The sequence below is a fragment of the Salmo salar genome, chromosome ssa14 (genome assembly GCF_905237065.1).
Source record: "Salmo salar chromosome ssa14, Ssal_v3.1, whole genome shotgun sequence".
Classification (NCBI taxonomy): Eukaryota; Metazoa; Chordata; class Actinopteri; order Salmoniformes; family Salmonidae; genus Salmo; species Salmo salar.
The window spans coordinates 27,649,739-27,671,451 of NC_059455.1; the positions used below are offsets into that span (position 1 = coordinate 27,649,739).

General features: G+C 41.9%; 1 protein-coding gene across 1 annotated transcript; it reads left to right on the plus strand.

Annotated features, from left to right (window-relative positions):
• The first annotated feature begins 347 nt into the window (after positions 1-347).
• On the plus strand, positions 348-19,762 carry LOC106569281 (histamine H3 receptor-like). Its single transcript, XM_014140466.2, has 3 exons — positions 348-956; positions 1,609-1,775; positions 16,560-19,762. Exons 1-3 carry the CDS (start codon positions 710-712, stop codon positions 17,346-17,348), a joined length of 1,203 nt encoding a protein of 400 aa, XP_013995941.1. The 5' UTR covers positions 348-709; the 3' UTR covers positions 17,349-19,762.
• The last annotated feature ends 1,951 nt before the right edge of the window (positions 19,763-21,713 follow it).

Consider the following 21,713-nt stretch of genomic DNA (forward strand, 5'->3'; position numbering starts at 1 on the left):
GAGCCAATCACGGCACAACTAGAGAGCATTACCAACTCTCCTTATTTTCTGCTGGCTGCCACACCACCACCACAGAAAGCACTGAGCTAGGCTGAAACACCTACATTTTGGAGCTGCCTTATTCAAGAAAGAAAAAAAGACTGTTTGTATGCTGCTTTATTAACTCAATTATAAAAATGTTTTACATTGTTTGAAAACTGATATGTGACAATGATTAACGCTAAATTAAAATTTCAAAACAGGCTCTGCCCCACCTTCCCTGAATGACCCGTCGCCACTGGTATACCAGAGCACATAGAAGTGTATGGCTTTAGGCTAGTGGAGGTGTTTGCTCACTTGTGGAAACTTTTAGCTGAAGTTTCAATTCATTGTAGTTACCACAGACGACGTATATAGTGATGTAGATGCCAAAGCGTTTTCCACGTAACAAAAGTTGTGATGCTGCCTAGACCTGCGCGCACTTCATGATAGGCTATGGATGAGTGTTGTTGAGCATGAAGATATATGATATTGACAGCATCTTTAGGTCATATGCATATTTGAGTAGGCTGCGCCGGTCGGCGAGGTGGCAAGCAAAGGACATACTGAAGTTGCATTTTGGATGCGTGGATGCAGATGCGCATGGATTTCAGGTGTTGTATTGCCTATTTCCAACTCCTTGGAATATCCGTCAATGATTTAACACAATTTAAAGCTGATAAATAAGATCATGGGGGGAGATCAACTCGATGCCAACGCGAGCTGGAATTACATGCACAACGACTCAACCAAAATGTGGAGCGACAACGCATTCACAGCGCCTGTCATGGTCATTCTTTTGATGATGATGGTAACTTTGGTTGTTGTGATAGTTTTGGGAAACGCTTTGGTCATTTTCGCCTTTAAAGTAGACAAGAGTCTGAGGTCTCAAAGCAACTATTACTTCCTGAATCTCGCCATATCGGATTTTCTTGTTGGTGAGAACATTTATGATTATTAAATTAAGTACATTGTTATTGCATGTTGAAGATGTCATTTGCATTTATTTTCTTATTTAAAGTAATTTATTGGTCTGTGTGTTTGAGTGAGAATAATAAACAGTAGAATATGAGGAATGTTATTTGTGGACCGCAACTCAGCCTGATATTAGTGGTACAGGCTCCGATTAAAACATTGTTATAGACAGCAGACAAATGCCAGGAAGTCCAGATGAACAAATGAGGGCTCCACTCCTCCTGGCAAAGTAGAATAAAAACATTTATTAAAGCGTAAGACTAACATGTATCCTAGCGGCTAGAGAGGCCAGATAACAACGGGACCGTTGCCAATTCGAATCCTGGGTCCGACGGGAAAAATCTGTCGGGAAGTGAGCTTGCAACTGGAGGGTTGCTGGTATCAAACCTAGATTCCATTGCCTGCTGTTGTACCCTTGAGTAATGCACTTAACCCCCACAACATCAGCTCTCATGTGGCAGCTCCATGCACCTCTAAAAAAACAAAACGTGTGAAGTGTGTCTTTCAGAGGGGTTGGGTTAAAAGTGGAAGCACATTTTGGTTGACCCAATATTGACCAATAAAGTAATCTTAATAAGTGCAATGCCTCTCCTCTCTCCCCATCTGGTTTTTCAGGGGCATTCTGCATTCCAGTGTACATCCCATACATCCTGACAGGGAGATGGATGTTGGGCAGAGGACTGTGCAAACTGTGGCTGGTCATGGACTACTTGCTCTGCACTGCCTCTGTCTTCAACATTGTCCTGATCAGCTATGACCGCTTCCTCTCTGTCACCAGAGCGGTGAGTAGGAGGAACCTTATGGCCTTGAATTAGTTCGTTCGTTGGAATGCCTTGAGAGGGAATGCCTTGACAGGAGGATACCCTACACACAATTGTCAGTTCTTAAAGCCCCCTTGCAGTCTTTTTCATTTTATTTATGCATCATCACTGTATGTCTACTAAATCACTGTGTTTATTTCATGAAAATAACTCCAAATATGTTTTGTATCATTTATTTCCCTGAGCCTCTTTTTAGCCGATACAGTCGCATACGTAGGATTTGTAGTACACAGGGGGACTATGACAAACAAACCGACCATCTGGATGAGCGTTTCAGACAGCAGGGTTACCCAGAGGAATGGCTGCATGACGCAAGGGAACGTTATAAAAAATATGACCCAGGATGACAGCCTCACGCCCAAACGTCCCCGCCCCCCTGACCAACGCGTTCAATGCTTCCTTCAGTACTCCCCATTTGGTAAACAGTTCGACCATATTATTAAAAACACTGGTAGATCTTGAGCACCGATCCACAACTGAAAAATACGTTTAAAGAACCCCAGTGGGTAGTCTTCAGACGCGCCCCCAACATCAAATGGTGGTGAGGTCTGATCTTCCACCAGTGCCACGCGGTACCTTTCTAGACAATGTGCTGGACGGTGACTATAGATGTGGCGGGTGTACCCAGTGTAACTTCACGAACAAATGCACAATGTTCAATCACCCTTTTACGGGCAAGGCCATTAAAATTAAGGGCATCATTACATGTTCCCCAAAAATGTGATATACCTGATCAAATGTGTTTGTCGTCTATGCTATGTAAGAAAAACAAAACAAGCTCTGAAAACAAGGATAGCAGAACACAGGAGTAATATCAGGACCCTTGACCAGAGAAAACCCTGTGGCTGCGCATGTCATGGAGGCTCGTCACAGCATGAGCTCTTTGAGATACATTGGCATCGAACATGTCAAGACACCTAGGATGGGCGCAGATACTAATAATCTATTATTGAGAAGAGAACTGTATTGAATGCACCGTTTGTGTACCATGTCTCTGAATCAAGAGTTTGATTTCAGACCATTTCTTACCTGAAATATGTCACTTCACTTTGATTTGTCTTGCCTTCCAGGTTACCCACTTGGTCATTTTGTAAATATATATTATGTTCTGGAACCATTACATGTACCCATCTCATTGTTATTTAATTATTAGTGATATGCAAATGCTTTTTGCACCCACCATGCGTCATGTCCGCAATGGTCATGTGAGGTAAAATGTGTATATTTTGGGATGTGAACACTCAGTGTGTTTGTCCTGACGGAAGATCCGTTTCGGATGGAAACATTGTCAAGAAAGCAGTGAATTGGGAGCTTTAACAGTGTGCAGGCCTTCTTGTTCTATACTAGTATTCTTTATTAGCCCATCACCTATGTTTTTTTTTTTATATATTTTTTTAATTATACATTTTTTACATTTATTTTACATTTATTTATTTTTTCTTGAGTGGATGGTCAGGGGGCCGGAGCATAATTATATATAATTTATAGACTGCAAATTGACCGCAAGAAGCCCAAACAGATATATTATTTGACTAAAACATAATAATTTCAAACCGTTCTTTCATTTGAATATGATCACATACACTACCGGTCAAAAGTTTTAGAACACCTACTCATTCACGTTTATTTTATTATTTTCTACGTTGTAGAATAATTGTGAAGACATCAAAACTGTTAAATAACACATGGAAACATGTAGTAACTAAAAAAGTGTTAAACAAATCAAAATATATTTGAGATTCTTCAAAGTAGCCACCCTTTCCCTTGATGACAGCTTTGCACACTCTTGGCATTCTCTCAACCAGCTTCACCTGGAATGATTTTCCAACAGTTTTGAAAGAGTTCCCACATATGCTGAGCACATGTTGGCTGCTTTTCCTTCACTCAGCAGTCCAACTCATCCCAAACCATCTCAATTGGGTTGAGGTTGGGTGATTGTGGAGGCCAGGTCATCTGATGCAGCACTCCATCACTCTCCTTCTTGGTCAAATAGCCCTTACACAGCCTGCAGGTGTGTTGGGTCATTGTCCTGTTGAAAAACAAATGAAAGTCCCACTGCAGATTGCTGTGGTAGCCATTCTGGTTAAGTGTGCCTTGAATTCTAAATAAATCACAGACAGTATTACCAGCAAAGCACCCCCACACCATCACACCACCCCCTCCCTGCTTCACGGTGGGAACCACACATACGGAGATCATCCATTCACCTCTTCTGCGTCTCACAAAGACACCGAGGTTGGAACCAAAAATCTCAAATTTGGTCTCATCAGACCAAATGGTCTAATGTCCATTGCTCGTGATTTTTGGTCAAAGCAAGTCTTCTTATTATTGGTGTCCTTTAGTACTGGTTTCTTTGCAGCAATTCGACCATGAAGGCCTGATTCATGCAGTCTCCTCTGAACAGTTGATGTTGAGAGGTGTCTGTTACTTGAACTCTGTGAAGCAGACTGACCTTCATGGCTTGAAGTAATGTTGGACTGTCGTTTCTCTTTGCTTATTTGAGCTGTTCTTGCCATAATATGGACTTGGTCTTTTACCAAATAGGGCTATATTCTGTATACCACCTCTGCCTTGTCACAACACAACTGATTGGCTCAAATGCATTAAGAAGGAAAGAAATTCCACAAATTAACTTTTCACAAGGCACACCTGTTAATTGAAATGCATTCTAGGTGACTACCTCATGAAACTAGTTGAGAGAATACCAAGAGTGTGCAAAGCTCTCATCATGGCAAAATAAAATATATTTTGATTTGCTTAACCCTTTTTTGGTTCCTAGCTGATTCCATATGTGTTATTTCATAGTTTTGATGTCTTCACTATTATTCTATAATGTAGAAAATAGTAAAAATAAAGAAAAACCCTTGAATGAGTAGGTGTGTCCAAACTTTTGACTGGTACTGTGTGTATATATATATATATATATATATATATATATATATATATATATATAACTCAGCAAAAAAAGAATCGTCCTCTCACTGTCGTACTGCGTTTATTTTCAGCAAACTTAATGTGTAATTATTTGTATGAACACAACAAGATTCAACAACTGAGACATAAACGGAAAAAGGTTCACCGACATGTGATGAACAGAAATGGAATAATGAGTCCCTGAACAAAGTGTGTGGGGGGGGGTCAAAATCAAAAGTAACAGTCAGTATCTGGTGTGGCCACCAGCTGCATTAACCTGTCTGGGCTAGGGGGCAGTATTTTCACTGCCGGATGAAAAACGTACCCAATTTAAACAGGTTACTACTCTGGCCCAGAAACTAGAATATGCATATTATTAGTAGATTTCGATAGAAAACACTCTGAAGTTTCTAAAACTGTTTGAATGGTGGCTGTGAGTATAACATAACTCATATGGCAGGCAAAAACCTGAGAAAAATCCAAGCAGGAAGTGAAAAGTCTGAGAATTGTAGTTCTTCTTTTGATTCTCTATCGAAGCTACAGTGTCTGTGGGGGACGTTGCACTTCCTAAGGCTTCCATTGGCTGTCTAAAGCCTTCAGGAAGTGGTTTGAGCATTTTCCTGTCACTGGGCAGATAATAGGAGCTCAGTTACTGAGTGGTCTGCCTGGCAACAAAGGGATTGGATATGCGTGGTCACGCGAGCACGCCGTTCCTTCTTTTTCTTCTTGAATGAATATGCTATTGTCCGGTTGGAATATTATCGCAATTTTTACATTAAAAATACCATAACGATTGATTTTAAACAGCGTTTGACATGCTTCTAAGTACGGTAATGGAACATTTTGACTTTTCGTCTCTCGTTCCGCGCTCGCACGTTATGCCTTTGGATAAGTGATCTGTACGCACGAACAAAACGGAGGTATTTGTACATAAATATGGATTATTTCGAACAAAAACAAAATTTATTGTGGAAGTAGCAGTCCTGGGAGTGCATTCTGACGAAGATCAGCAAAGGTAAGAGAATATTTCTAATACTAATTCTGAGTTTAGGTTGCCCCGAACTTGGCGGGTGTCTGAATAGCTCACCGTGATGGCTGAGCTATGTACTCAGAATATTGAAAAATTTGCTTTCTTCGTAAAGCTATTTTCAAATCTGACACAGCGGTTGCATCCAGGGGTAGTCTATCTATAATTCTTAAAATAATTGTTATATATTTTGTCAACGTTTATGATGAGTATTTTTGTAAATTGATGTGCACATTCACCGAACGTTTTGCTGGGAATACATTTTCTGAACATCACGCGCCAATGTAAAATGCGTTTTTTTGGATATAAATATGAACTTTATCGAACAAAACATACATGTATTGTGTAACATAATGTCCTAGAAGGGTCATCTGATGAAGATCGTCAAAGGTTAGTGCTTCATTTAGCTGTGTTTTGGGTTTTATTGACACATGTCCTTGCTTGGAAAATGGCTGTGATTATTTTTGTCTATGTACTCTCCTAACATAATCTAATGTTTTGCTTTTGCTGTAAAGCCTTTTTGAAATCGGACAATGTGGTTAGATTAACGAGAAGTTTATCTTTAAAATGGTGTAAAATAGTTGTATGTTTGAGAAAGTTGAATTATGACATTTTGTTGTTTTTGAATTTTCCGCCCTGATATTTCACTGGCTGTGTCCCGCAATAGGCTGAGAGAGACTGGACTGAGGGCTTGTAGGCCTGTTGTAAGGCAGGTCCTCACCAAACATCATAGCAACAAAGTCGCCTACGGGCACAAACCCACCGTCGCTGGACCAGACAGGACTGGCAAAAAGTGCTCTTCACTGACGAGTCACGGTTTTGTCTCACCAGGGGTGATGGTCGGATTCACGTTTATCATCGAAGGAATGAGCGTACAAATTAAGTACTGTAGTGCATCTCCTCCTCATGGACTGCACCAGATTTGCCAGTTCTTGCTGTGAGATGTTACCACACTCTTCCAACAAGGCACCTGCAAGTTCCCGGACATTTCTGGGGGGGAATGGCCCTCGCCCTAGACCTCACCCTCCGATCCAACAGGTCTCAGATGTGCTCAATGGGATTGAGATCTGGGCTTTTTGCTGGCCATGGCAGAACACTGACATTCCTGTCTTGTAGGAAATCACAAACAGAACAAGCAGTATGGCTGGTGGCATTGTCATGCTGGAGGGTCATGTCAGGATGAGCCTGCAGGAAGAGTACCACATGAGGGAGGAGGATGTCTTCCCTGTAACGCACAGCGTTGAGATTGCCTGCAATGACAAGCTCAGTCCGATGATGCTGTGACACACCGCTCCAGACCATGACGGACCCTCCATCTCCAAATCGATCCTGCTCCAGAGTACAGGCCTCGGTGTAACGCTCATTCCTTCGATGATAAACGCGAATCCGACCATCACCCCTGGTGAGACAAAACCGTGACTCGTCAGTGAAGAGCACTTTTTGCCAGTCCTGTCTGGTCCAGCGACGGTGGGTTTGTGCCCATAGGCGACGTTGTTGCTGTGATGTTTGGTGAGGACCTGCCTTACAACAGGCCTACAAGCCCTCAGTCCAGCCTCTCTCAGCCTATTGCGGACAGTCTGAGCACTGATGGAGGGATTGTGCGTTCCTGGTGTAACTCAGGCAGTTGTTGTTGCCATCCTGTACTGTCCCGCAGGTGTGATGTTCGGATGTACCGATCCTGTGCTGGTGTTGTTACACGTGGTCTGCCACTGCGAGGACGATCATCTGTCCATCCTGTCTCCCTGTAGCGCTGTCTTAGGCGTCTCACAGTACAGACATTGCAATTTATTGCCCTGGCCACATCTGTAGTCCTCATGCTTCCTTGCCGCATGCCTAAGGCACGTTCACGCTGATGAGCAGGGACCCTGGGTATCTTTCTTTTGGTGTTTTTCAGAGTCAGTAGAAAGGCCTCTTTAGTGTCCTAAGTTTTCATAACTGTGACCTTAATTGCCTACCGTCTGTAAGCCGTTAGTGTCTTAACAACAGTTCCACAGGTGCATGTTCATTAATTGTTTATGGTTCATTGAACAAGCATGGGAAAGAGTGTTTAAACCTTTTACAATGAAGATCTGTGAAGTTATTTGGATTTTTACGAATTATCTTTGAAAGACAGGGTCCTGAAAAAGGGACGTTTCTTTTTTTCTGAGTTTATATTATTGTCAAAAAATAACATTGTGATATGCAACTGCATCGAGTTTTCCCCCATCACATATATTCTTGTCAAAAAATAACATTGTGATATGCAACTGCATCGAGTTTTCCCCCATCACAAATTTTAAGCCAATAGTGGCGAACCATGCATCACCGGGGGCAAACTACCTGCCCTCCAGGACACCTACAGTACCCTATGTCGCAGGAAGGGCAAAAATATCTCATCAAGGACAACAACCACATGAGCCATTGTCTGTTCACCTCGCTACCATCCAGAAGGCGAGGTCAGTACAGGTGCATCCAAGCTGGGACCGAGAGACTGAAAAACAGCTTCTATCTCAAGGCCATCAGACTGTTAAACAGTCATCACTAACACAGAGAGGCTGCTGCCTACATACAGACTTGAAATCATTGGCCACTTTAATAAATGGATCACTAGTAACTTTAGTAATGCCACTTTAATAATGTTTACATATCTTGCATTACTCATCTCATATGTGTATATACTGTAATTTACACCTCTATTGCATCTTGCCTATGCTGCTCTGTCAATCTTCATCCATATATTTATATGTATATATTCTTATTCCATTCCTTTACTTATATTTGTGTGTATTAGGTGGTTGTTGTGGAATTGTTCGATTACATGTTAGATATTGCTGCACTGTCGGAACTAGAAGCACAAGCATTTCGCTACACTCACAATAACATCTGCTAACCATGTGTATATGACCAATAACATTTGATTTGACCAGTTGTGGGATAATGTCAATGTGGCTTTGATTTGATTGTAGCCGGGAGCTTTATATTTATGACAGTTTGCGATGGAACAAATTAAAAAATGTACTTACAGAATTGCTTGGCAAGCTAATCATAGGTCGACTGCGAGCTACTGGTAGCTCCTGATCTACCGGTTGTAGACCCCTGCTCTAGAGTCTACCCCGCTTACCCCTTCAATTTGGGAGGATACATTTAGGAGGGTACACAAGCTGAAATTACGGGCATTTTTTTTTCAGACAGCTCTTACACAGAAAGGGCATTATCATTTTCATAATTTCAGAGTGTTATTTCGACCTCAGAGAATGGAAATATCATAAAAAAAGCATGGACATCATGTTTTTGACGCTGTCTCTTATTAGTGGATACTCACACTGCTCTCAGGGCAGGTCTGCCAGTTTTGACTAGCAGTTATATTTCGTAGCAGGTGTCACGTGTGTGTGTGTGTGTGTGTGTGTGTGTGTGTGTGTAGGAATGGACCAAGGCGCAGCGTGCGTATCGTTCCACATATTTTATTTTAATGTGAAACTATGCAATACATACAATAAACCATAAACAAAACAAACCGTGACGAAGAGGTGCTACATGCACTAACTCAAAATAATCTCCCACAAACACTAGTGGGGAAAAACAACAACTTAAATATGATCCCCAATTAGAGACAACGATGACCAGCTGCCTCTAATTGGGAATCATACGAAAACCCCAACCTAGAAAAAAAGAACCTTGGGGAGCTGCCTCTCGGGCTTCCGTCGTTGCCGTGCTAATTCATCGTATCGTCGCCTTTCCTCTCGCGCTGGGTTAGCTAAAATGCTGAAATTGTCCAAGACACGACTCGAACATGTCAAGTTACAACCAGGCCTGCCCTGAGGACAGTCTTGGTTTCCACTAATATGAAGCTGTGTTTTTTTTATGCACTGCCCCTTTAACTCTTGATGTTGGTTGCCATTGTTTTCATTTTGCTTGACAACTTGCAGAGGAAATGTTGCCTGAGATTGAGGTGAGAGACAGAGAGAGGAGAGTCTGAGAGTTTGGTAAACCATTCCACGCATTCTCTTGAACATTTAGGCACTTAAACCTTAGTGCTGTTTTTCTAACAACCAAACAAATGTAAGTGCTCAATTACTATTGAAAGGGTCAAGACTCCCGTCAGGTGTGTTGCGGGTACTATTTAATGAAGCTGCCAGTTGAGGACTTGTGAGGCGTCTGTTTCTCATACTAGACATTAATGTACTTGTCCTCTTGCTCAGTTGTGCACCAGGGTGCACCACTCCTATTTTTATTCTGGTTAGAACCAGTTTGCACTGTTCTGTGAAGGGAGTAGTACACAGCGTTGTATGAGATCTTCAGTTTCTTGGCAATGTCTTGCATGGAATAGCCTTCAATTCTCAGAACAAGAATAGACTGACGAGTTTCAGAAGAAAGTGCATTGTTTATGAACATTTTGAGCCTGTAATCGAACCCACAAATGCTGATGCTCCAGATACTCAACTAGTCTAAAGAAGGCCAGTTGTATTGCTTCTTTAATCAGCACAAAAATGTTCAGCTGTGCTAACTTAATTGCAAAAGTGTTTTCTAATGATCAATTAGCCTTTTAAAATAATACACTTGGATTAGCTAACACAACGTGCCATTGGGAAACAGAATTGAAGGTTGCTCATAATTGGCCTCTGTATGCCTATGTATTCCATTAAAAGAAATCTGCCGTTTCCAGCTTCAATAGTCATTTACAACATTAACAATGTCTACACTGTATTTCTGATCAATTTGATGTTACTTTAATGGACAATTTTTTTTGCTTTTCTTTCAAAAACAACAAGGCCGTTCTACTTCCAATGTTTGTCTATGGAGATTGCATGGCTGTGTGCTCGATTTTATACACCCGTCAGCAATGGGTGTGGCTGAAATAGCCGAATCCACTATTTTCAAGGGGTGTCCTTATACTTTTGTATTTATAGTGTATTTCCAAATTTCAGTGTTCTCTAATCACATCGCATTTTGGAGCATAGGCTGTAGGCCTACCACCCGTTTCCAAGTCCATTCGCTAATTTCTGAAATACGTACATTAATGGTGTGATAGACTACAGTTTTCTTGACATTTTGTTTTCATTATTGTGATAGGCTCATGTTTTACCGGTACGGAGTACCCCCGCTATTTATTTTGCCGGGATGCCGTCCGGACCGTACCGCCTTACTTTCACCCCTGACTGTGCCACTCTGCTACCATCCCAGAGGTCCCCATCTGGACAGGTTAATCATTCATGACCTCCCAAACCCCCCACCACCACCCAAATCTCAGTGCCAACACTAATTATATGCCCCCCCCCGCACAATGATGAAAGCAGAAAACTAAAGACACTTTTCAACTTTAGAACTCCTGTCCTGGTGTGGGCTTCTCCTCTTCAGCCAGGGGAATGAGGTTTCAAATCTGAAAAGCTTGGCCACCATTGCTTAAAAATTATATTACAATAAATGATAGGGAATGCACATTATTAAGGCCACTGACTGAACTGTCACAATCAGTTTAACCATAACAATTACAGTGCAAAATGTCTTAGTCGTAAGTAATCTGTGATGTGCACAACTTTTAGCAACAGAATGTGGCAGAGAGCGTATAAATATTTATATGAACTTATTTAAACAGACTGGCTTTCGTACCAAACAACACCATCTCTGAACTTAGGTTTTCAGAAATGGGCACAGACACTGTCACCTGCTTTCATTGTGCCAATTTAAATCATTTGTAGCATCAGTGACTGGATATGCATATGCCAGTTGACTGATCGTGCCTTCTCTAGTGTCTTACTCGCCTATTGGGCACAGACGTCAGTTAGATGTTTAGTTTTGATTTACATTTGGTTGAGTTGTCAACCAAATTACAAATTAGACGATGTACGATCACGAATATCCTACCAACGGGACAGCAAAAACTGTAATATCCTATGTTTCACGGAATCGTGGCTGAATGACGACATGGATATACGCTGCACCGGCAAGATAGAACAGCACACTCCGGTAATATGAGGGGGGGGGCTGTCTGTGCATATTTGTAAACAGCTGGTGCACGAAATCTAAGGAAGTCTCTAGATTTTGCTCGCCTGAAGTAGAGTATATTGTGATAAATTGCAGGCCACACTACTTGCCAAGAGAGTTTTCAGCTAAACTTTTCGTGGCTGTTTATTTTCCACCACAGACAGATGCTGGCACTAAGACCGCACTCAGTCAGCTGTATAAGGAAATAAGCAAACAGGAAACAACTCACCCAGGCACGCCTAGTGGCCAGGGACTTTAATGCAGGGAAACTTAAATCAGTTCTACCAAATTTCCATCAACATGTTAAAAATGCAACCAGAGGGGGAAAAAATTCTAGATCACCTGTACTCCACACACAGAGACGCGTACAAAGCTCTCCCTTGCCCTCCATTTGCTAATTCCGACCACAACTCTATCCTCCTGATTCCTGCTTACAAGCAAAAATGAAAGCAGGAAGCTCCAGTGACTCGGGCTATAAAGAAGTGGTCAGATGAAGCAGATGCTAAACTACAGGACTGTTTTGCTATCACAGACTGGAACGTGTTCCGGGATTCTTCCGATGGCATTGAGGAGTACACCACATCAGTCACTGGCTTTATCAATAAGTGCATCGAGGACGTCGTCCCCACAGTGACTGTACATACCCCAACCAGAAGCCATGCATTACAGGCAACATTCACACTGACCTAAAGGGTAGAGCTGCCGCTTTCAAGGTGCGGGACTCTAACCCGGAAGCTTACAAGAAATCCTGCTATATCCCTGCGACGAACCATCAAACAGGCAAAGCGTCAATACAGGGCTAAGATTGAATCATACTACACCGGGGCTCCGACGCTCGTCGTATGTGGCAGGGCTTTTAAACTATTACAGACTACAAAGGGAAGCACATCCGCGAGCTGCCCAGTGACACGAGTCTACCAGACGAGCTAAATCACTTCTATGCTCGCTTCGAGGAAAGCAACACTGAGGCATGCATGAGAGCATCAGCTGTTCCAGACGACTGTGTGATCACGCTCTCCGTAGCCGACGTGAGTAAGACCTTTAAACAGGTCAACATACACAAGGCCGCGGGACCAGACGGTTTACCAGGACATGTGCTCCGGGCATGTGCTGACCAACTGGCAGGTGTCTTCACTGACATTTTCAACATGTCGCTGATTGAGTCTGTAATACCAACATGTTTCAAGCAGACCACCATAGTCCCTCTGCCCAAGAACCCCGCTCCCCAGGGGTGCGTGCTCAGTCCCCTCCTGTACTCCCTGTTCACCCACGACTGCATGGCCAGGCACGACTTCAACACTATCATTAAGTTTGCAGATGACACAACAGTGGTAGGCCTGATCACCGACAACAACGAGACAGCCTATAGGGAGGAGGTCAGAGACCTGGCCGGGTGGTGCCAGAATAACAGCCTATCCCTCAACGTAACCAAGACAAAGGAGATGATTGTGGACTACAGGAAAAGGAGGACCGAGCACACCCCATTCTCATTGACGGGGCTGTAGTGGAGCAGGTTGAGAGCTTCAAGTTCCTTGGTGTCCACATCAATAACAAACTAGAATGGTCCAAACACACCAAGACAGTCGTGAAGAGGGCACGACAAAGCCTATTCCCCCTCAGGAAACTAAATATATTTGGCATGGGTCCTGAGATTCTCAAAATGTTCTACAGCTGCAACATCGAGAGCATCCTGACTGGTTGCATTACTGCCTGGTACGGCAATTGCTCGGCACTACAGATGGTAGTGCGTATGGCCCAGTACATCACTGGGGCTAAGCTGCCTGCCATCCAGGACCTCTACACCAGGCAGTGTCAGAGGAAGGCCCTAAAAATTGTCAAAGACCCCAGCCACCCCAGTCATAGACTGTTCTCTCTACTACCGCATGGCAAGTGGTACCGGAGTGCCAAGTCTAAGACAAAAAGGCTTCTCAACAGTTTTTACCCCCAAGCCATAAGACTCCTGAACAGGTAATGAAATGGCTACCTGGACTATTTGGTGAGCAAGAAGATCGAGTATATTGACATCATCTTTAGTTCTGTGTGAGTGTGTCATATCGACCGTATTTGAATAGGTTGCTTCTGTCGGCAACGTGACCAGCAAAGGACATACTAAAGATGCATACTGAATTAAAATAAACTATAGCGAACAAATGTATCAGATACCTTATTAGACCACTGACTGAACTGTCACAATCAGTTTAACCATAACAATTACTGCACAAAATGTCTTGGTAGTAAGTCATCTGTGATGTGTAAAACTCCTATTTTAGCAACACAATGTGGCAGAGAGCGTAGAAATATTTGTATATATTTATTTAAACTGACTGGCTCTCGTACCAAACAACATCATCTCTGAATTCAGAAAGTGTCACCCACTTTCATTATGCCAATTTAAATAATTTGCGCCATCAGTGACTGTATGTGCATATGCCAGGTGACTGATCATGCCTTCTCTAGTGTCTTTGTATGAGGTAAAGCACACAAAGCACAGTAGACAAAGGAGAGTAATACTGTGTATAATGTTCTGTTTTGTTTCACCAGCACACAGCACAACACTTAACATCAGAGGCATGAATACAAATGAAACTAGAGAGGCTGAGGCTCTTCTTTAAGCCACACGACATTACGCTTTGATCATAGACATCCTCCAGTTTCTATGATCCTCTCCAGTTTCCCTCCAATCAATCAGTAGAGAAGTAGAGAGAAAGAGATGGTCGGCAGCCAAGGAGCGGCATTTTGCCTTAAAGCACTTTCCTCCCAACTTGAAATAGAAGTGGCAGGCCGTCACATATTGTAGAGCATCTGAAGTAAAAAGGAAAGATTGGGATCAAGATGGAGATGTAAGGTCAGGACAGGTGGGGCAAGTTGAGCTTTTTCCGATAGAAATTGGATCAAATCTAAGAGAGCATGTTGAAGAACCTCATTGACTTGTTGAAGAACCTCATTGACTCATTGAAGCTCATGAAGCAGACTAGGCTGAGGGAGATGTACCAAGACATCTCCTTAGAAAGCCCTCCACTACAAGACTAGGGCCAGGACTTGTTACTGACCTGACCAGGAAATACTCTGGTACCTAGAACTCTAGCCCCTATACACTACCTGGTACATGGTCACATGGTCCTGGTCACTCCCTACTATTAGCAAGTTGAAGGGTGGACTGTGTACATATATTACACACTGTATAATATTACACATTGTAAGTTTACATATTGTGTACATATTACACACTGTAAGTTTACATATATTGTGTACATATATTACACAATGTAAGTTTACATATATTGTGTACATATATTAAGTTTCATCCTCACAACCAGGTTTCCATCCAACCTTTTTATGCAAGTAAAGTACATGTCGGATGAAAAATCTCACGACAGGCCTGATGGATTCAGCACATTTGTCTGTAAACTTTCCAAATGTCACCAAAACCAAAATATACTAGACAAGGTGGGGTCTTTTTTTTTGTTCAACCACTGAGCACCGAGACGTTCATGGACGTTGAAAAGTGGTTAAAATTTGGTCCGACCTGGCTATGATTTCAATGTCCACAGACTTCCACAGTTGTTTTTTGGTCATGTCCGGACCAGCCTTGATTTTAACGTCCAAACATAGACGTCCATGATTGGTTAAGATTTGGTCCAAATGTGAACCAATCATAGTTGCCACAAGTTTGGACAGCTCAGTACGTAACAGTAGAGTACACTAAAGAAAATTAGAGTATAGTTCAATATAGTGCATTACAGTAGAGTACAGTAAAGAAAAGTAGAGTATAGTTCAGTACATTATGGTACAGTAGCGCTACTGTGCTGTATTTTGATGTCCAAATTTGTGAAACATAGACGTCTAGGATTGGTTCAGATTCGGTCCTGTCCGGACCAACTAAATGCGGTCTTGTTTGGTGGTGGAGCTCATTAAAGTAATAGCCAGTGTGTAGAATAATACCCAAATATGTAAAGGGAGATATTGCATATTTCTACCTTTGTGTACCTATTTAGGATACATCACCATGAAGAGAATGCCATATCAATAATTATACATTTCTGTGTATTATAGATCAGGGACCCATGATGAAATTCCATTACTACAATTCTGTTACTGGATGTATATTATTATTATTATTATTATTATTATTATTATTATTATGCAGTTCAATTACCAAAAGCATAGCTGACACCCCATTCTTTCTGCAGATATCTTGAATGTTAATTTGGAGCAGATATTTAAGGGTTTTTGAAAACGTGGACATAAAAAACTGTTACCAAACTTTGCATGTGCGCAGTTCTTCCAGTAGATGTGTTTTTGTAAAATGTACTGTGTAAATTGTTAAAGTTAGTCATTGTGCATAAAGTTGTTGTCATGTGTGCTCCCTCTTTGGCCTCTAGGTCACCAGGTTGCTCGTTATGGCGCACACCTGTCACCATCATTACGCGCATCAGCGCATTATGACACTCACCTGGACTCCATCACCTCCCTGATTACCTGCCCTATATATGTCACTCCCTTTGGTTCCTTCCCCAGGCGTCATTGTTTGTTTCAGTTTCCTGTCTGTGCGTTGTTCGTGTTTCTTGTTTTGTATTATGTTTCATTTATTTATTAAAACACGCACTCCCTGAACTTGCTTTCCGACTCTCAGCGCACATCGTTACAGTTGCATGGTTTATTGAACTTTGAAATCAATGGTTTTTGTTTGGCATACATTATAAGTAAAACATCTGAGTCTCAGTGCAATTCAGTTCATGTGGAATTGCCCTTTACAAACCAACATCTAGACAGAATGAGTCATAACACAACAAAGCCCAAAATCACCAATCATGTCTATCATCTTTGTCTCTTGTTTCCACCAGGTGAGCTACCGTGCCAGACAGGGCATGACCCACCAAGCCATCATGAAGATGATAGCAGTCTGGGTCCTGGCCTTTGTCCTCTATGGCCCTGCCATCATCTTCTGGGAGCTGGTGGTGGGGAAGAGCCGTGTCCCAGAGGATGAGTGCTACGCTGAGTTCTACTACACCTGGTACTTCCTCCTCAGTGCCTCCATGTTGGAGTTCTTCTCCCCCTTAATCTCTGTATCCTTCTTCAACCTCAGCATCTACCTCAACATACGTCGGAGGAGGCTCCGGAACAGAGATGAGACAAGTGGACAGGCCCACGCGCCCGATGGACAGCCCCCTTCCCTGGGGAGAGGGGAATGCCTCCGCCTCACTTCCCTCTTCTCCCGGAACTCGGTAGTGGTTAAGAAGCTGTCTAGCACTGTGTCTGTCCAGGAGAGGGGATCAGGCTCGGGTTCCTTCCACTCCCAGATCTTCCATCCCCCCTTGGAGCGGCAGGACACCTCCACTAGGGGCACCCAGCGCAGCTGCCTGTCAAGGGACAAGAAGATTGCCAAGTCGCTGGCTGTTATCGTGTGTGTGTTTGCTGTGTGCTGGGCGCCCTACACCCTCCTGATGATAATCAGAGCCGCCTGTAAGGGGCGCTGCGTCCAGCACCATTGGTATGAGGTCACCTTCTGGCTGCTGTGGCTCAACTCGGCCATTAACCCTTTCCTCTACCCGCTCTGTCACAGCAGCTTCCGCAGGGCCTTCAGCAGGATCCTGTGTCCCAGACGGAGGTCAACTCAGCTGGCCACCAACTGACCTGCAGTATGGCCAATCACTTAAGGGCCTCTACTGTATCATGTGATGGATAGGCCAGTAGCCAGAGAGGTGGTGATACACACATGAAACACTTTACTGTACATAGACCTAAAGGAGATAATCAAGACTAAAACTGATACTTTAGCAATGAACATTTTTAATGGAACAAAACAGATTGTCTTGCATGTGATAGGCCAGTGGCCAGAGAAGTGGGGTGAATCTCGAAAGCCAAAATGATTGTAAGAGAAGCACTTTACATAGACTCAAAGGTGATACTACATAAACTCAAAGGCGATACTACCCACTGGGCACAAACTGGTTGAATCAACGTGGTTTCAACGTAATTTGTCAACGTCTTGTGACGTGGAATCTAAGTGGAAAATACAAAAAGTCATCAACTGTTGTTTTGAGGGTGATATTTCTACCACAGGATTATGTCGTCATGGTAACCAGATTTTAACATAGACAAACCTTGTATAAAATATGTACCATTTTAAAAGATCTTCAATGTCATATACACTACCAAAATAAGAAAAACAACAATAGGCAGGAGAGCACCTCCTACTGGAGAATGTATTTCTGTACAGATACCCTTTGGTCTCCTACCCAAGGTTTTAACAAAGCCCAGCCCTGCTTAGCTATGATATTTGTCACTGACTCTTACCAGTGCGCTATCATGAGAATGATTTTTGCGAGTTCTCTACTTAATAATGAAATAGATTTGCTGTTGCTCTCAAAGTCATTCCCGAAAGGGTAGGTTTTATGTAGCAAATGAAGAGACCATACTTTATCACTCATGTACTGTATCATCATTGATGCTATTTAGACCTATATACAGTAGAATCTGTAAAGTCACCAACAGCTAATGTTTCAGTTCAGTAGGCCTAGGCTCTCACTCTGGTTGGTTTGAAATGTAATGATATGTAGTGATATTGAATTGTGTCTGGTTGTCAACGCAACCAAATATCAACATTTGAAGGAGTTGTATCTTCTTTTTGACTATGTTCCATCTGTGCCACTGACTTAATTAATCATTTCTATGTTTGATTCATGTCTCCATCTCAACCAAAAATCGAAGTTAAAGAATAGGATGGAGATGGAGACTTGAATCTAACATGTACATTATTTGTAGAATAACTGGAATTGAAGCCAGACCAAGTCAATGGTACAGTTGGAATTTGTATTTATTAAGGATCACCATTAGCTTCCTCCAGAGCAGCAGCTACTCTTCCTGGGGTCCAGCAACATTAAGGCAATTATATACAATTTAAAATATTACATGACATTACATTTCATAACACCTTTCACAACACATTAAGCGTGTGCCCTCAGGCCACTACTCTACTATCGCATATTTACAATACAACATCCATGTGTACGTGTGTGTAGAGTGCGTGCCATCTCTTCACAGTCCCCTGTTCCATAGGGGGAACTTTAAATCTGATTGGCCTGCTTGCATCAGTTACCTGATGTGGAATAGAGTTCCATGTAGCCATGGCTCTATGTAGTACTGTGCGCCTCCCATAGTCTGTTCTTGACTTGGGATTGTGAAAGACCTTTTGGTGGCATGTCTTGTGGCGTATGCATTTCTGAGCTGTGTGATAGTAGTTTAAACAGACAGCTTGATATATTCAGCATGTCAACACTTCTTACAAAAACAAGTAGTGATAAAGTCAATCTCTACTCCACTTTGAGCCATGAGAGATTTACATGCATATTATTAATGTTATCTCTCCGAAAGCAGAAGATAAATCTCCTTAAATTGTTGATATTTGGCTGTGTTGACTGCAGTGATCACTTGCACCATGTACTTTTAAAGTAATCTCAACTGCAATCCAGGTCATTTGTTTCTGCCATTAGATGAAGCACAGTGATAACACATTAATCTGTTGTATACCGAAACAAAATCTCAGACATTGTTTTCTCATTTGAACTTTGCTGTGTTTTTTTTTAAAGCAGTGATAGGTTATTAAACAAAACATCTGACATTGCTTTTCCATTGGAATTTGGTTGTTCTTTTAGATGGTTGAAAGCATAATGATAACATGATGTAAATTCAACTAACTTTGGGCTGTGTTTTTGAGTGGGTGGATAGGCCTATAGGTTGTAATCTCATTGATCAACTTCTTAACCAAATATTACAGTACCCAATTATCCACGTTGCAATTACGTGGTGTTCCCAGGGGTAATGATCAAATCTGATATTTTACCAATGAACATATTGGATATAACAAAACAGATTGTCATATTGACTGCTGTTTACAAAAGTGTATTTGAAGAGTAGATTTGAATGTATTATGAGCATGTGTATGGCAGTGTTCGTTTTGTGAAGTCTGAATTTTGTGCAAATGTACAGTATTCATCAAATTATATGGCACCAAGGTACTATGTGGCCCATGTGAATTCATGCTTGTCATCATTATCATAAGACCAATATTTGGTGTATGAATAAAAAACAATCATGTTTAACTTTGATATCAAACCTCAAAGGTTTTAATGTGGTACCTTTTGAATTATACTGGAACAAAGCAGGTTCATTCTGGCCCACCTCTCTACCTTTGGTCACAGAAAAAGAGAAATGGAGAAAGCAACAGAAGTGTCATGTTTCTTTTTATTTTCAGAAACAGGCCACTACCTTCCTCTGCTGTCAGAATTATGCCACTACTGACCTCTTTGGAAAATATTTCTTTGTCCTCAAACATTGGCCAACATGAACTGATATGTTAACATTTCTTAGGCTGAATTACCATATTGGCCAGATTAAACTACATTATACAAGAAGGCATTTTATTGTATGACAAACAGATGGTAAATCAAAGTATTTGTTTCTTTTGTACCATATTGGATAATGAACATGGTGTACAGGAGTAAATTCGCCACTAGATGTCACTGTGCATCTTCTAGCTTTTGTTTGTATCAACACCCTCTGTGTACCCATAGTTTATTTTATTTTTTACTTCATTTCACCTTCATTTAACCAGGAAGGCCAGTTGAGAACAAGTTGTCATTTACAACTGCGACCTGGCCAAGATAAAGCAAAGCAGGACGACAACACAGAGTTACACATAAACAAACGTACAATCAAATACGCAATAGAAAAATCTATGTACAGTGTGTGCAAATATAGAAGAGTAGGGAGGTAAGGCAATAAATAGGCCATGGAGGTGAAATAATTACAATTTATCATTAACACTGGAATGACAGATGTGCAGATGATGATGTGCAAGTAGAGAATAGAGATACTGGGGTGAAAAAGAGCAAGAGGGTAAGTAACAATATGGGGATGAGGTGGTTGGGTGTGCTATTTACAGATGGGCTGTGTACAGGTACAGTGATCGGTAAGCTGCTCTGACAGCTGATGCATAATACTTAGTTACTGACTGCATCAATACCCTCGATTGATTGAGATTAAAAATAAGCACAGATCAAATGATTCATTTGAGGCCTTTATTTTCTTAGGCTTCAGTTGCGCTTTCTTCACTCAAGCAATCCATGTGTAAAATATTTAACCCTGTCATTTTGATAATTTTATGCTGTGCTGTGTCATTGATTTAAAAAAAGATGTCACCAACATTGGTCTATTAGAAAGGATAAGACCTTGAGATGCAGCCTTGTTTTGAATACGTTGCTTGGCTTCAATGTGACACAGTGCTTGACAAGATTGACAAGATATCTGTTGTTTTTGGTGAACTTTCCAGACCAAAACCTGCAAGTAAGTTCCACAAATTGGGCCACTGCTGTGGAGAACGCTTCTGGGTCATCTACAGTAGTACTACATCTTCTACAGACTTGTTTAGTATGATGCTCCAAAATAAATTGTGGAGAGTCACTCCTGTGTTATGATATAGATGATACTATAATTGAGAATTTCAATAAGCATTTCTTTACGGCTGGCCATGCTTTCCACCTGGTTACCCCTACCCCGTTCAAATGCCCGACACCCTCCACAGCAACCCGCCAAAGCCCCCACCATTTCTCCTTCACCCAAATCCAGATAGCTGATGTTCTGAAAGAGCGGCAAAATCTGGACCCATACAAATCAGCCAGGCTAGACAATCTGGACCCTCTCTTTCTAAAATTATCTGCCGAAATTGTTGCAACTCCTATTACTAGCCTGTTCAACCTCTCTTTCGTATCGTCTGAGATTCCCAAAGATTGGAAAGCTGCCGCGGTCATCCCCCTCTTCAAAGGGGGAGACACTCTAGACCCAAACTGCTACAGACCTATATCTATCCTACTCTGTCTTTCTAAGGTCCTCGAAAGCCAAGTTAACAAACAGATTACCGACCATTTCGAATCCCACCGTATCTTCTCCGCTATACAATCTGGTTTCAGAGCTGGTCATGGGTGCACCTCAGCCATGCT

Bases quoted from the DNA above. Each gene is read 5' to 3' on its own strand.
- LOC106569281 (XM_014140466.2), top strand. From the start codon at position 710: ATGGGGGGAGATCAACTCGATGCCAACGCGAGCTGGAATTACATGCAC. The intron at 957-1,608 runs GTGAGAACATTT...CTGGTTTTTCAG, and splicing joins CATATCGGATTTTCTTGTTG to GGGCATTCTGCATTCCAGTG. The intron at 1,776-16,559 runs GTGAGTAGGAGG...TGTTTCCACCAG, and splicing joins TCCTCTCTGTCACCAGAGCG to GTGAGCTACCGTGCCAGACA.